The 15,886-nt window shown below is 60.3% G+C and overlaps 1 protein-coding gene across 1 annotated transcript; it reads left to right on the top strand.

Moving 5' to 3' along the window:
• Positions 1 to 931: 931 nt before the first annotated feature.
• Positions 932 to 13,588, top strand: WNT6 (Wnt family member 6). Its single transcript, XM_039697743.1, has 4 exons — positions 932 to 1,134; positions 9,007 to 9,227; positions 12,347 to 12,648; positions 12,923 to 13,588. Exons 1-4 carry the CDS (start codon positions 1,058 to 1,060, stop codon positions 13,382 to 13,384), a joined length of 1,062 nt encoding a protein of 353 aa, XP_039553677.1. The 5' UTR covers positions 932 to 1,057; the 3' UTR covers positions 13,385 to 13,588.
• Positions 13,589 to 15,886: the final 2,298 nt, after the last annotated feature.

Below are 15,886 nucleotides of genomic sequence, written 5' to 3'. Positions count from 1 at the left end.
GTGACCTCCTGGTACCTTCTGGGCACGTCAGCTTCCTCCTGCCCCAGGCAGCTCCTGCTGCTCCTCCCGTTGTGATCTGGTGCTGGGAACTGTGTCCGTTCTGGGTCCTGGCTGCCCCTGAAATGGAATCACCATCAACAAGATGTCCCTCACTACACTCTTCTCCTGGTGTCCTGGTTCTCCTTGCTCCTAGGGCCGGCTCCATCATTCTCCTGCATGTCCCTCTGCCCCAGGCGTGTCTCTCCAGTGTTGGAGCTGTGTTGGGAGATGCTTGTGAGGGGTCACTCCTCCTGCTTTCCCAGGTGGGACAGACTGGTCTGAGGACAGGCAGGGTCATGGAGCCAGGGTTGTGCCAGGCGAGCCCAGCCAGGGACAGGGGCCGGGCAGGGCTGTGCTGGAGGCAACACAGGGCACCAGGTTTGGGCAAGGCCATGCCAGGGGTGTCAGGGTCGGGCAAGAGCGTGACAGGAAGGTGTCGGGGACACCTCGAGGCCAGGTCGGGTTTGACAGGGCTGCGGCAGGACCCGTGTGGAGCCGGGCAGGGCTGTGCCAAGCAGGGCTGTGCCAGGCGGGTCCGTGCCAGGCGGGTCCGCAGCAGGTCCCGGGGCTTCGGGGGCAGAGCTGTGCCAGCCGGATCCGCAAAAAGGGCTGCACATTCAAGCGCGGCGGCGGGACGCGGGGCCAGACGGGCTGCGGCCACGCTCCTCTCCCGGAGGGTGCCCGTGCCCACATCGTGCCCGTGGCTCTGCGCTGGGAACGAAGCCTGGCACCCGGGAGTCCCCCCGCCCGGCCCGCCCTGTCCGTCCCCCGGGCTCCGGTTTCCCTGTCGGAGCAGATGCTTTCGCAGCCCCGTCCCTCCTCCTTCTCCGGAGCAGCCTCCGCGCCGCGCTCCCGCCGCCCGGAGGTGCCTGCCCAGCCCAGCCCGGCCCAGCCCGGCCCGGCCCGGCGGAGGACACAGCGGGCACGCACCCGCCGGGGCCCCGGCCGGACCTCGGGGCTGCCCGGCTCCCGGCCGGCGGCGTGGAGAGAGTTCGACGCTTTCCTCAGTCCTGGCAGGATGCTGCCTTCCTCCCGGACCCAGCTGGGGCTCTTCTTCATCCTCCTCTGCCCCGCTAACATCATCGGGCTCTGGTGGTGAGTAGGACATCCCGGGGGGGTGAGCAGGAGGGCGCGCAGGGTATCTCGGTCTCCGGGGGCTGTCCCCCCCAGCCTGGGGACAAAAGAGTCCCCTGCACCCAGGCACCACTTGGGTTGGAACTGCTGCTCGCTGGCTGTCCTGATCCAGACTGGGGCACCCGCATACTGCCAGGTTTGGGCACACGAGTGTGCTGGAGGCAGCAGACCGGGGGATCCCCAGGAGTACAGGGTGCACAGGTCCTGTGCTGAGAGTCGCACTCCGCCTCCCCGCACCCCCAGCCCGCTGCCTGGGAAGCTTGTACGCCTGAGGGGTGGGCAAGGGGGCTTAGTGGCTTCCAGACCCCTCCAATAAGTCAGATTTAATTAAAAGCCTTAGGGTCCCTACAGTGTCCCCCCTGAATGGTGGCCCGGACACAGCAGGGACAAAACCCCTATTTGTAATGGTGCCCTCATCAAAGGCAGAGACGGTGCCTTGCAGGATACCAGAGGGGGTGGGGGATTCATTACAGAACTGGGACCCAGCCTTGGAAAGCCCAGGTATCTGTCGAAACATGAACTATTTAAATCTATTAAGAATTTCACCCAGCCTGTCTTTATCCGGTTTTAAGTGCTTAGATTCCAGCTCCCCGGCGTGCCGTCCGGGCTATCATTCATTATCTGAGGCTATTCGTCTCCACATTGTCACACTCTTTTGACCCCTAAAATAAAGCTCTCCATAAGCCTTTCCCCTCACGGTCCCCTGCCTGCCCACCAGTGATTTATTCCACATCTCCATTCCCTCTGCTAGCCCTGGCTCCAGGGCTGCACTGGGAGCCTTTGTGAGTGTAAATGGTGCTGTTAGTCAGTTGTACATCAGCCGAGAGTTTGTCCCTGGAGCCCAAGTGCTGTGTTTATTGCCAGGCAAGGGTTTAGCATGGGGCTGAGAGGGACTTGCCTTGGGTTTTTTTGCTAGAGGAGGGGAGAATAGGGAAGGGCAAGCCCTGGCCAAGGCAGGGTGCTTGTGGAGGGTCTCCATGCCCCGTGCCACCCACCTCAGGGGAGCTGTGCCATTGCAGGGCATATGCCCTCCTGCTGCCTGAGACCTGCTGTTTCTCCCTGGCTAGTTCTCAGACACACACACACACACACAGCTTCAGCTGTCCATGCTTTCTCTGCCCCGTCCTCATCAATATCTCCAAGTTCATGCCCTGTGCTCCAGCTTTGAGGACATCTGCCCATGACTGGAGCAGATAAAGGTGAAGCAGAAGCTCATTTTGCCTTCATTTCAGGGGCAGGCAGACAGCACCAGCCAGGGCAGGGTGCTGGGCTACCAGTGCCCCTTGCCCCAGGTGCTCAGAACTGCATCTCACCATGGAGTCTGGGTCCTGCTGGTGCCATGTGTGCACAGGCAGCAGTGACTTCAGGAGATTAGCAGGATTTGGCAGAGGAGGGCAAGGGGTCAAACTTGTTTTTTCTTCTTTTAAAAAAAGAAGAAGAAAAGGGACCTTTATTTTAAGAATAATAACTCAGCTGCCTGATGCACAGCAAATGCACCGGGCAGTGGAGTGGCTTCAGGGGGATCACCAGCTCACACTCTGCTTCACTCTGGAGCCATGGAGCTGGGGTGAGGTGGTGGGTGGATGAGGCCACCAGCACCAAACAGACATGCCAGGCTTCCTGGGACAGGGCACAGGAGCAGCTGGGTGATTCATGAACTGCTTCTCTCAGTTTGGTGTTTTGGCCCCCGGCTGAGATCATCTCAGGGAGCCCTTCCTGTGTTGGGCAGAGGAGTCTGGGCACTCATGACAGGCATCTCCCCGTGTGCCTGTCCTGGTCCTGGTCCCCTCTCCCTGGTCTGGGTAGCACTGGTGCCTGTGGGTTTTGCTGTTGGTGGAGGGGTTCAGGGGAGCAGCTGTGTCTTGTGCCAGAGTTCCTGGAAGCACCAGGACTGGTGGCATTGATAGAGCTGTTCCTTGCTGTCACTGTCACTGATGCCTGGGGACTTTGGTGGCACACCTTTGTGTGTGCATCACTGGGCACTTGTGGGTGCTTAGCCAAGGAGGCATTTTCCCCTGGCCAAGTAAGAAATGTCTTTACAACTTTCCCATCCCACCCCCGAGTGCAACATCTGTGTGGTGGGGGAGATACAGGGGTTTCCTGTTTAAGCCAGCATTTTCCCCCACTGATGACCTAATTTGTGAGAGGGCTGTAGCTGAGCTGGATGTCAAGAGGCACAGTCCCAGCCCAGGCCACTCACAGGTGGTAACTGTGCCCATTGGGATCCTGGCACATGGTTGCATCTATGGAAAAAGATTTAGGTGTGATGTACAAGCACTGGCATCCTGCTAGTGACACTGTAGCCTGAGGGAGCATCCTCACTGTGTTAGGATGTCCCCAGCGAGCTCACTGGAGACACAGACCTTTCCATGGCAAAAGGGAGCAGGCTGTGGTCAGTGCCAATGGAAGATATGTCACTCATGTGCTGGCACCTTGATTAGTGCAAGCTGCAGGGAGTAGGCTCTCCTTGCTCCCAGCAGCTCCATAAAGCCTCTTTCTTCCTCCTCCCCTCTTCTTTACACATTTCTTGCTCAGCTCCTTGTGCAACAGTGATTTCTCCTTGAGCAGGAGAGGTAGGGACTGCCTGGGGCTCCCTGGCTGGCCCAGAGGCTGCAGAGATACAGAGCAGGCAAACTCAGAGTCTGTGGAGCCCCAGGCAGGTTCAGGGCAGGATTTCAGCCAAGCCGGTTTGCAGTCGGGCTGTGCTCGCAGGAGTGCAGAGGCACTCTGGGGATGGGGGCAAGCAAAACCACCTTCCCTGGTGCCTGTTGGCTCTCCATGGGCCTGGCTGAGAGCAGCTGGGAGATGGAAAAGAAAGCGAGGGAGAAAATCATCCCAGCTGAAATGTGCTCCGCTCCAGCTGTGGGTCTGAGGGGGCCCAGAGGGACGGACACCTGCCCTCCATCCCCTTCCCATCCATGACAAGGGCAGTGCACCACCAGCTTTACCTCAGAGGTGCTCAGAAACGACCTCTCCACCAGCCCCTGTGCCTGTACCCTTTCTTGAGGGGGTCCCAGTCCCATGTCCCTCAAGCACACCCCTGGTCTGTCCTTCCCTTTCCCTGCCCTGCCCAGCTCCCACACTGCAAGGCTAGAGCCTGTAAGGGCAGGCTGCTGGGCTGGAGGGCCCTGCCTGGGTGCCTTGGGGTGAGCCTTGTGAGTCACCCCTGGGCTTGCTGACCCACAGCTGCTGCCCCACGGCTGCCCAGCCTTCCCCAGCATGCCTTCCTCCTGGAGCAGCACCATATGGGCAGAGAGGAGTCTCCCACTGGGAGAGCCCCTGCCTGATGCCATCTCCCTGTGCCCTTGCTGGGGCAGCTGCTGACTTGCTGGGTTTTTTGGAGGGACAATATTTCTCTTGCACCCTTTGAGATGACTGCTGGCTCCAGCATTGGGCAACTTGTTTTCTGCCACAAAGGCAGCTGAACTTTCCCCAGTGCCATCCCTTGTCCCTGCTCCTGGTCACATCCACTCTCCCATGGTGACACCCATGCTCCCTGGCCATGCCCCCGGCGGGAGGATTTGTCTGGCCTTTGCATCAGAACCTTGAGCCCTTCAAACTCCCCTCATGCAGGAGGGTACTGGGCACACCCTGACATCTGCTCAGGCTTTGCAGGGTCCTCCCACAGCATGTGGCACCCACATCTGGGCATGAACTAGCCAAGCCCTCATGCTACTCCAGCTCCAGCCTCTGTCAGCACCCAGAAGAAGGACGCAGTGACCACAAGTGGGTGGACTTCTTTCTTCTTATCCCAGCCCTTCCCGGGTTTGGACATGGCTTTAGGACCACCACCCCTGCAGGTGAATGCTCCCTCCATCCCCCCAGCAGCCGCAGCACAAGTTTGGGCAGCTCCTGCTCACGACAGCCTGGCCTCAGCATGACCCTGCAGCCAGCAGGTCCATGGGTCGATGCAATGCCATGCCAAAGCCTCTATCCTCTAGGGAGCTTCCCGGCTGTTTGCGTGCCATCCTGACCAAGGAGATGTGAGGAGGAGGGCAGGGAATGGGGTCCCCCTTCTCTTCCCAGCCCATGGCATTTCCTGCTCCCTCAGTGCCCCGGGTGCTGCTCGGCAGCCAAGCCCGGCTGTGCCCCCAGGGCAGTGACTTGCTGCTTACTCACCACACCTCCACGGGCCTCCTGCTCTGCCTCCACACCCAGCTGCCCCGGTTAGTGGCAGCACCCACTCATGGCCCTGGCTGAGCCACCTGCCTGTGTGGGCTCTGGGAAGGCTGGATGGGTGAAAATTCACCTATGGGTCCTCCTGCCCTGTTTGCACAACTTGGAAAGAGACCCTTTGGGTTTGACCTGTAGGCTGTCACGCAGTGTGACATCATTGTGTGGGGTGTGAGGTGACCTGTGTCCCCAGGGATGGGGTCAGTTCTCCAGGGCCGTCACCCTGCAGTTCTCACCTCTCCATGTGGGTGCAGAATTACCTGTGGGTTCAGAGTGATGACCTGGGTACCCTGGTACCTACATCACCCTGCTGAAGGCTTCCAGAGCCTGGGACAGAGGCAGGACACAGCCTTACTACCCTAGAGCAGAGTCCCCTTGCCCAAGGGAGTGCCCAGGCAGCAGCACTCAATGGGTGCAGGCCTGTCAGATCCCACATGGAGCTGGCATGGCCCAACCACTGCTCTCCTGCAGGTGTGACTTTTGAAAGCTGACTGTCCTCCTCCTCACTACATAGTTCCACCAGCCTCACTGCCTTGGCTTCCTGCAAACCAGGACCCCGCTGGGTCCCCTCCATAATGGTCTGCTGGCAGGGGCCAGAAATCCTGCTCCACATCATCCCCATGCCCAAGGAGAAGATGTGACTTGGCCCAGGCTCCTTGGTCCATGATTTTGGCTGGGAATATTGACTGGGACTTGCTGGAAGTTCTATGACCATGAGCAGAGCTGTGAAAAGATGGTGATTATGGCTCTTGGGAACCCTCGTCTCTGCTGCAGCAGGCACAGCATCCAGAGTGACTCGGTGACTCCTGTTTGATGTGCGTCACTGGGACTGGGCTCAGGCTGTGGCTGTGGCAGCCTAAGGGGTGACAGCAGCAAGTGGGCAGAGCTTTGCAGCCCCTTTTCTGTTCCTCGGTCTCCCCTTCCAGCAGTGGGGGTTGTTTCCCTTACACAGGGCTGCTGGGAGGGTGGATAGTGGGGCTCACCATCCCACTGGCTTTTGGGGCAAGCCAGAGCCCCCCAGCAGCAGCTCTGGCAGCCAGTGAAGGGTGCCAGGGGCAGGTGGCAGGGATGCTGCTGTGCTGCTGAGCCTGGCGGGGCCGGGGTGCCCCAGGCGAGTTGTGGGGAGCCGGGCTGGCGACCCTGTTCCCTCACCAGGGCAGGGGGAGGAGTGCCCGGCAGCAGAGGTGGGGCACCTTAATTGTAGATGCGGGAGGCCTTGGAGCGGGACAAGCTCAGGCAGATCTGGGCCCTGCGCCGGAGCCCTTGCCAAAGTGGTAGCAGTTTGGCAGCATTTTTCTTGCCCTTGTCTCCCCCCATTCTCCCCCCACCTCTAAACCCTCCAAAGCAAAACAGCTCTTGGGCTCCCGGCGGCCTCCCGGTGCCAGAAAGTGGAGCCCAGCGGAAATTAATGTCGCTTTGGACTCAGGCAGCCCACCCCACGCCTCGCCGGCAGGGCCAGAAAGCTCCTGCGCTCTCCTGCCAGCCCTGCTGCCGCCTGGACCAGGGGTGGGGACCCCCGCGGTGCCGCCCGTCACCCCCGGACCCGCGGGGCTGAGCTCTTCTTCCTGGCCTGATCCAGCGGGCTGGGGTGAGCCACAGTTCAGTATTTGATCTGACGGCCCCGGGGGCTGGCGCATCGTTTTTATATGAGTACAAAGAGTCGTCTCTTAATGAAAGTCCCATCTCGGCTCCCCCTCTTCCCCACGCCACCGGCGGAGGCAGCCAAACCTCCGCCATCCCGCTGTGGTCACAAAGGACAGCAAGCTTGAGACCAACGTGGAGGCTTGGATCCCTGTGTGGTCATCGTGGCATGGGTCTGGACAGATTTTCTGGTCACTTTCCACGTGGGCCTCAGTTTCCCCATCTGTGGAGGACCTGTGCCAGGCAAGCTCTGCGATGCTTCCCTAGCTGCCCCATCCCTTTGCAGAGCTCCACGTGGATCATGCAGCAAAGGGAAGCTGAGCTGCCAGGAGCAAAGGGAGATGGGTTCTTCCTGGCAGGAGCGTGGGCTTGCCTCAGTTTCCCTGCTGGAAGTTCCCTTTCCAGGCTATGCCTCTCTGTTGAGCTGTTTAACCTTTAAACCTCCAGCCAAAGCATAAGGGCTCCTTTTCCAGGCTGTGTGAGAGGGCACGTCCTCTCCAAGCCCAGCTGGGGTCTGGTAGGCAGGAGATCCAGGCAGCTGGGGAGCTGACATGAATCAGGGGGATCCTGGCAGGGCTTTGAGCTTCAGACAAGGGGCTTGGAGGGGGTTTGCACTGGGGACAGGATTGCAAGCAGATTACTGCAGCCTGGTGTCCCAAACACAGCCCCCCAGCTGCACAGGAGTGAAAAGGAAACCCAGAACACAGTTAAACACTGAGATTCAGCTTGTGATTTTTGAGCCCCTGGGGCTTGGCCAGACTATAAAGCTCTGGGTTTGGAAGCTGTGCAGCTGATGCTCCCCAGTGAGTGGGGCTGAAGGCAGCACGGGCCGCCCAAGCACGGCTCCCCAGGGAATCCCAGGGAACGTAACCTCCCTATGTCAGGCATGTCCTGGTCCTGGGGTGTGCTGGGTCCAGCCCTCAGGTTCCATGGGCATCCACGGCCATGAAAATCCTGCTGTTGAGCAGGATGAGCTCTGAGCCCACAGGAGCAGCGCTGGAGGCAAGGGTGGGCTGAGTTTAGGGTGTGCTGCATTCGTGTGGCCCACGGCCCCGGAGCTGCCGGTGGCAGAGCTGGCACATGGCCCGTGCCAGCACGAGGCAGGGTGCTGCAGGGCTGCGCAGCTGCGCCAGCTGTGCCGCCCAGGGCACTGCGGGCAAAGTGTGTGGGGAAAGCACAGGGGTTTCTGTAGCCCGTGGCACCCCGGGGAGCACAGCAGCGTGCTCAGACTTTGCCTTCAGGGCCAGGGAGTCAGGCACCTCACGCCAGCTGTGCTGGCAAGGAGGAGCTGCCTCTGACGTGGGCCCAGCCAAGACTTGCCCTCCCTCACTGGCATTGGCAAAGCTGGCAATGCCACCTGCATCCCTCCCTTGCACTCCCGCACCCGCCTGCAGCTCCGTTCCCTGGAGTCAGTGCCTGGATTTGGGGAGGTGAGTACAGGATCCTGGCCAGCAGCCGAGGGGCTTTATCAGAGGCAAGGTCACTCTTCTAGTCTCCCACGGGGCAAAGCAGCGAGAACCCGTGGAGAGGGGGAGACACACCAAGCGTGCTGGCTGGGCTCCTTGCTGTGTCCACAGCTCTGGGAGACGCAGCTGCACCGGGCATCAGTCACATGGCAGTGCCAGGGCTGGGTTAGGTCAGTGCCAGCCCCAAAGAGCAGATGCTGAGTAGCACAGTATTCCTGCCATCCCCTTTGGGGACACCACCATCACCCCCATGGGTGTCACAAGGATGTAGAGTGGTACGTGGCAGCATCATCCTATAGCCTATCCCACAGTAGGAGATCCCCCCAGTTCCCCAGTGGATGGACATGGCAAGGGTGAGCCACCCATACCTGTTGTCCCACCCCCACTACATATGTCTCTCTGTCCCCTTGTCAGCCGGGCTCAGCATGGAGCTGGCACTGCCCCGCAGCCTTGTCCCCATCCCTGGGGGTAGGTCTGGTCCTGTCCCATCCACACCCTGGTCTCTCCTGGGCTTGGGTGCTGGTTTTGCTCTGCTCGCTGTCCCCTCCTGCAGGGCAGTGGGGAGCCCCCTGGTCATGGACCCCAACAGCATCTGCCGCAAGACGAAGCGGCTGGCGGGGAAGCAGGCAGAGCTGTGCCAGCTGGAGCCAGAGATCGTGCAGGAGGTGGCCAAGGGCACCAAGCTGGGCGTCCGGGAGTGCCAGTACCAATTCCGCTTCCGCCGCTGGAACTGCACCAGCCACAGCAAGTACTTCGGCAAGATCCTGCAGCAGGGTAAGGCCAGTGCTTCCTCGGCTTCCCATTTCCCAAAGAGACCCCAGCCTGGAGAAGTGCCTCCCCGGGACTCCTGGAGCAGAGTCCTGGCGTGCAAAGCTGCGTGTGTGTGTGTGTCTGTGTGTGTCTGTGTGTGTGTGTCTGTGTGTGTGTGTGTGTGTGTGTGTCTGTGTCTGTGTGTGTGTGTGTGTGTGTGTGTCTGTGTCTGTGTGTGTGTGTGTGTGTGTGTGTCTGTGTCTGTGTGTGTGTGTGTGTGTGTGTGTCTGTGTCTGTGTGTGTGTGTGTGTGTGTGTGTCTGTGTCTGTGTGTGTGTGTGTGTGTGTGTGTCTGTGTCTGTGTCTGTGTCTGTGTGTGTGTCTGTGTGTGTGTGTGTGTGTAGGGGTTGCTCAGTGCTCCCCGGTGCAGTCACGCTGAGGTTTTACTGCCGGGACATGTCTCCCTGTGTTGTAATGAAGCAATTACCAATGCTCCCAGACAGTGCGGGGCTTCATGAAGCCCAAGAATGCACCCTCGTCTGGCAGTGATTTACTGCTCCCCCAGGACCCCAGGGTGTGCTGTGGGAAGGGGCCCAGCTGGGAGGCAGCGTGCAGCCGCTGGGAGCTGCCCCTCACCCCTGGGTGCCCTTCACATCCTCCTCCTGGCCTTGCAGGGAGCAGAGGAGAGGAGTGTTTGTCTCCTGTCCCTGTCCCTGTCCCTGGATGGGCACCCTGGTGGCACCCTGAGGAGCAGGGCTGGGTGGCAGGAAGGTATGTGCAGGTCTCGACAGTGGATACAGCGGTCCAAACCAGGCCCAGCTGCAGCAAAATCAGAGCAGGGGCAGAGCAAGAGGGCACCCGTGAGTCTGTAAGGGATGGGGAAGCCCTGCCATGATCCTCAGGCAGAGGAGCTGGGAGTGGATGGTGCTCCAAGCAAGAGGGGTTCTTGAAATACCTTGGGCTGGTAGGATCACTTAGTGGGAGGTGAGTTTAGTCCTGCCCCTCTTCCCTTGTTGGTTCCTGTGCTATGGCAGATGAAGATGCTGGAGCAAGCCCCAGTCTCCTCAGCCATCACATCTCTTGGTGCATGGCCAGTCCAAGGCAAAGTGGATATGTCCATGGGCCATGCAGGGGGGTGAAGCTGGCATCCCTGGGGGGATTGGAGAGGGCAGGGTGCCCTGGGCACCCAACTGACTGCAGATACCAGTGGGGGTCAGAGCTGGAGCCTCAAGGGTGACAGTGGCCCATGGGAGGGGGATAGGCTCATTAAAAAAGCTGGTTTGCAGAAGTGGGTTCCCCCCAGCACAGGGAGGTGTATTCAGTCAAGAGGCAGAGAGTCAGGGCACAAAGGGAACTCTCCTGCCTCTGGAGTCACCTATTTTCACCATAAACTGGCGGTGAGGGCGGTGGGATCTGTGCCAGGCAGGGATCTGCTCTGGAAGTGGGGTGGTGCCAGAAAGCAGGGCCAGGCTGGGTGGTGAGTGGAAGGTCCTGGCAGATGAGCTGCTGGGTACCCAGCAGCACCGTGTGTTGAAGAAGGCACAGGCACATCAAGCACGGGCATGCTGAAGGAGCCACCACACTGGTCCAGCCTCTGGTAGAGATAAGCAAGGTCGTAGGGACAGTGGTGAGTTTGAGTCCCTGGCACTCTGAGGACATGGGACATCCCAGCTAGAGGTGTGGAGTTTCCCAGAGCAACAAGGTGGGTGTTAGAAGCCCTCAGAAGTGCCAGCAGGTACCAGCCTCCCTGTAAGCCTGCAGGGACTGCTCAAAGTATCTCAGCATTTTTGGGATTCCCAGCTCCATCAGATAAACACCTTCCATCCAATATCCTTTTCTATCCAAGGATGCTGCAAACCTCTCATTCCTGGCCACGGCCTCCCTGTCATGGCTGTCCCCTCTTTCCTTGCTGCCACCTGTGCCAGGTGTGGCATGCCATGGCAGGCTGGCCTGGGGGCAGCCACGTGTCTGGAGGAACTGTCAGAGGAGCGGCATCACCCCGGGGCCCGGCTGGCAGGGTGGCATGGGGATCTCTGCCAGCTTTGGGCTGTCTGCTGAGGTTCTGCCAGCCCCAGGTGGGAGCAGGCGGGTGGTCGGGTGGCTTGCGGGGGCAGGAGGGCCTGGGGAGGGGGTGGTACCCCCTTGGTGGCACTGCCAGAGAGGCACCGGTGTGCCCAGTTCCTGCTAACACCAGAGGGATGCAGGTGCTGCGTGGGCTTTTGGAGGAGCCGCTCAGGAACGGGCGCGCTGGCATCCCTCTTCCTGCAGCCTCCCCAAGTCGGAATACCGAAGATGGAGGGATGGGACACCCCCCAAAACCCACCTTCCCCTCCCTCGCCAGGAATCCCCTGCAGGCCGCCGCCCTGGGCCAGCCCTGCCCTGGCATTCGGGTGGGCAGGAGCTGGGCTGGCAGGCGCAGGGAGCGGGGGAGCCCCCCGAGCAGCGCGCCGCACCCCTGCTGCCAGAATCCCCCGCTGGCTGCGGCTGCGAGCGGCAGGTCCGGGCAGGGGAAAGATGCTTGGAATTCGTGTCCCGGAGCAGAGAGAGACAGGAGCAAATACTAATAATAAATAATCCTGCAGGGTGGAGGCTGTGCCGGTGGAGAGAGGGGGGCGGGCAGCTCCCCATGGCAAAGAGGGTAGTGGGGGGAGAGCAGGAGCACAGCCTCATCACTGCCGCCCTGCAGAGGGGGAGTGGCACCCTCGGTATCCCTCGCAGTGTGCCCTTCCAGGTGCCAGTCTGGAGCTGGGGTTGGGATTTTTACTGCTTGGAGGATATTGCAGGGTAGTGTGAGGAAGCTGTGGGTACCACCTGGTCATCTGGGACCACCCTCTGCGCTCTGAGCTTCCCTCTTTCCCATGGGGCAGCACCCAGACTTGCAAGAGGAGGTGGGAGATTTGCTGCCTCTTCACAGCTGAGTGCAAGAGCTCTGGCAGGGCTCTTGCAGAGTCTTCAATTCTGCTTGCAAGAGGCATCTCCCGCTCCAGGCAGCCCGTCCCAGGGTGGGTGCATCACCCAGGGAGCAGCACCGAACACATATGAAGGGGGAGAACGGGGAGTCTGAGCCCCTGGGATGCCAGCCAGGGGGTGGTGCTTCGCCTGCTGGAGCTGACCCCACATCCAGCCCTGTCCGTTCTCCGGCAGATATCCGTGAAACAGCCTTCGTGTACGCCATCACGGCGGCGGGAGTGAGCCACGCCATCACGCAGGCCTGCAGCATGGGCGAGCTGCTGCAGTGTGGCTGTGAGCTGACACGGAGCCGGGCCCCCCCCTCGCCCACGGCCGGGCCAGGCACAGAGGGCACCGCCTGGGAGTGGGGGGGCTGTGGCGATGATGTGCAGTTTGGCTACGAGAAATCCCAGCAGTTCATGGATGCCAAGAACAAGAAAGGCAAAAATGACATCCGAGCTCTTATCGACCTGCACAACAACGAAGCCGGGCGCTTGGTAAGGCCCCTGCACTCCCTGTGCCCTGCACGCCTTGTGCCCCTGCTAGCCCTCCACCTTCAGTGTCCCCAAGCCATGTACCTGCACCGGCTTTGGCCGAAATATCACCCGGTACCTTTTGGGTGTCCTTTGCAGGTGCTTTGGAACCCCCCGGGCCGCTCTCCACGCCCAGCCCCTCCCCGGGCCAGGGCAGCCCCAAGGGCAGGGTTGTGGCTGGGGGTGCTGGGCAGCGACAGAGGGAGCCGGGGGCTGAGCGAGGCTGTCTCTTCCTCAGGCGGTGCGCAGCTACATGAGGACGGAGTGCAAGTGCCACGGGCTGTCGGGCTCCTGCACCCTGCGGACCTGCTGGCGGAAGATGCCCCATTTCCGCGAGGTGGGGGATCGCCTGCTCGAGCGCTTCAATGGGGCTTTCAAGGTGATGGGCGGCAACGACGGGAAAACCCTCATCCCCGTGGGCGACAACATCAAGCCTCCCGATAAACAGGACCTCATCTACTCGGCCGACTCACCTGACTTCTGCTCGGCTAATCGTAAGACGGGCTCCCTGGGCACCAGGGGCCGTGTCTGCAACAGCACAGCCATGGACACGAGCGGCTGCGACCTGCTGTGCTGCGGGAGAGGGCACCGCGACGAGACGGTGGTGCTGGAGGAGAACTGCCTGTGCCGCTTCCACTGGTGCTGCGTGGTGCAGTGCCGCAAGTGCTCCGTCCGCCAGGAGCTCAGCCTCTGCATCTGACAGCCTGGGGTCAGCCGAGGACAATTTGGGAGGCCACCTCCAGGCTCACAAGGCCCCCTGGGACAGAGACAGGTGGAGCCGGTGGCAGGGTCAGCGTGGGTGAGCTCAGCTCTGCGCTCTGGGGAGTTCTGGCTGCCTGGCATACCCACGGCCCCCGTGGTGGGAGCTGTGGGCACAGAGCTTTCACTAATAAAGCTATTTAAAGCCGTATGGCACAGCGCTTCCTGGGGAGGGCTGGGAAGCGCTGACCACTGCACTGGAATGGGATTAGCCAGAGAGCTGCCTTGCCCCAGCTGTGAGTCCCAGTCAGTCACACTCCTGCCAGCCCCTAGCCCTGCTGGGACCTGTGGTGAAGGCCAGCTCATTTTTTATCTACCCTCTGGTTTTCCCTGTGCTTGTCAAGCCTGGAGATGTGTGTGGATGAGGCTGAATACTCTCCTGCCCTGCTCTGCTGCTTCCAGTGAGTGAGTGCTCTCCTCCCATCACCCAGAGCTGTCGGTGCTTGGGGTGCCACTTTGTGTCCTGCCCCCATGTGGCCTGGGCTGTTTGCAGTCCATGGTGCCTCCACTCATGCCTCATGCCAGAGGTACATCTAGCTGCTCTAGCACTATGCTGTTGTGCTCTGACTTTCTTGAGGGGACCCTGTATTCTTTTCACTCCAGCCATGTCACTGCAGTCCCCGCTGCAGAGCCTGGCACACAGAAGCCCTGGACAGCGCTGACACTGTTGGCTTGGTGGCATGCAAGGCATTCACTTGGCATGCCATGGGCCACGTGCAACCCCACCTGGGTGGCAGGGTGCCAGGCATGTATGTCTTTATAACCTGATCAGCCTGTGCCCCTCATGGACAAACACAGGGTGAGGAGCAGCCTGCCTGGCTGCCCAGCAAGGCAAGCTGCCAAGCCTCTGTTCCAGGGGCTCCAGGAATCTCTGAGGGGGTCCCTCCCATGCTGCAAGGAGCTGCAGGAACTGGTTTCTCCAGGGTTACCCGGCACGGGGGTTTAGGTAACTGCAGAGTGGAATGGGTGTGTGCAGTGCCTGATCAGCTGGCAATGCCCACTGGGCTGGGGACCCCCAGAGGGATGTCAGCAGGGTGGGAGAGAGCCTGGGCAGAGAGAGCCACACTCCTGTGCCTGCCCTCCACATTGCAGCAGTGCTGCACACTGGGGGCTTTCCCCTCTTCAGGAGAGCTCTGAGCTGAGGTGGCTGAAGCGGGCAATGCCCCTTGTGCTGGGTACTGCCAGGGCAAAAGCAGAGCTCACAGTGCTGGACAAGGCAAGGGGGGCTGCTTGGGGTGCTGGAGATGCCCGCCAGGGTGTCCCTCCTCGCCTGCCCTGCCCCAGGCAGCCAGCAGGGAAGGGCAGGAGAAGCAGGGTGCTGGTGAACCATTAACTTGGCCCAGCAATCACTGGGGAGGAAGTCTCTAAATCTGCTAGCTGCAGCTTTGCAGCTGGAAATTCCCTTCTGACTTGGCCACAGTGGTGCTGGGAGAAGGGAGGCACGCAGGGCTCCCGGGAGCTCCTGTCCCCACGCCCACCCAAGGAACACATGGGTGGGTGTCAGCAGGGTAGGGTGGGTGCTGGTGAAGGTACCTGTGCATGCAAGCAGCTCGGTGTGTGTGCATGCACAGATAGCATGTTTATGCTTGTTCATACGTGTGCATGTGAGCTTGTATAACCCACCACTGTGTGTGTGAGCCCCTCGTGGGTGTGTAAATAAGTTGGCCTGTGTGTTTTCCTGCACCTCTATGAATACACAGCAAATAGCCAGTGTGTGTGACAGTGACACTGCCCCCACGTGTGACAGTATGTTTGTGTGTCACATTATGTTTCCTCAGGTGTGTCTGGGAGAGGGAGGACGTGTGTGGGTGCAGAATGGTCCTCCAGGAAGGGAGCTGGAGAGTTGCAGGAGCTGTGTGCTGGAAGAGGTGCAGAGCTGTTCTGTAGGCTCTGCAGGTCACTCTGAATGGGATGCACTTGAGCACACCCCATGGCCTGGAGTGCCTGTCAGGAGAGGTCAGTTCAGGCAGGTCCTGTGAAACTTTAGGTCACCCCTGCTGTCCTCTGGCACCATAGCTGAGACCACCTATAGAGGGATTCTGAAACTCTCTGTGAGATGTTCAGTCTGAGCTCCAGCCTTCAGCAAGTTCCTGCTCTGGATTCTGTCTCAGCTCCCCCACAATGGGCTGCTTTCCTGCTCTGGGCTGCATGGACATAGCTCTGAAGATGTGGCAATGGATAAACCCCTGGAAAGACATTTAGTACTTTTGAGTAAGGTATCTAACCTGTGTCCTCTCTGCCATTGCCCCAAATCACAACTCCTGAAGGATGGAGATCACAAAAGCCAAAAATGTGGAGGGGGAGCACATGGTCTGTGCTTGTGGGGTAACTCCTCTGCACATCCATGAGTTACCTCGGTTCTGTGTCTGTGAGCCTCTCGTGGGTGAGCAAACCAGTGGTGCTGCGTGTCTTGTTCTCTGTCCAGCTGGGGAAAAGGGACAGC

The sequence above is a fragment of the Passer montanus genome, unplaced genomic scaffold (genome assembly GCF_014805655.1).
Source record: "Passer montanus isolate IOZ18808 unplaced genomic scaffold, ASM1480565v1 scaffold1, whole genome shotgun sequence".
NCBI classification, from domain to species: Eukaryota; Metazoa; Chordata; class Aves; order Passeriformes; family Passeridae; genus Passer; species Passer montanus.
Note: the sequence above shows the minus strand (reverse complement) of the source record. Positions and strands in the feature narration are given on the sequence as shown.

What these genes read in the sequence shown, in the direction of transcription:
- WNT6 (XM_039697743.1), top strand. Translation starts at nt 1,058, where the DNA reads ATGCTGCCTTCCTCCCGGACCCAGCTGGGGCTCTTCTTCATCCTCCTC. An exon ending in AACATCATCGGGCTCTGGTG is followed by an intron (nt 1,135 to 9,006) that starts GTGAGTAGGACA and finishes CCCCTCCTGCAG; the next exon opens with GGCAGTGGGGAGCCCCCTGG. An exon ending in ACAACGAAGCCGGGCGCTTG is followed by an intron (nt 12,649 to 12,922) that starts GTAAGGCCCCTG and finishes TCTCTTCCTCAG; the next exon opens with GCGGTGCGCAGCTACATGAG.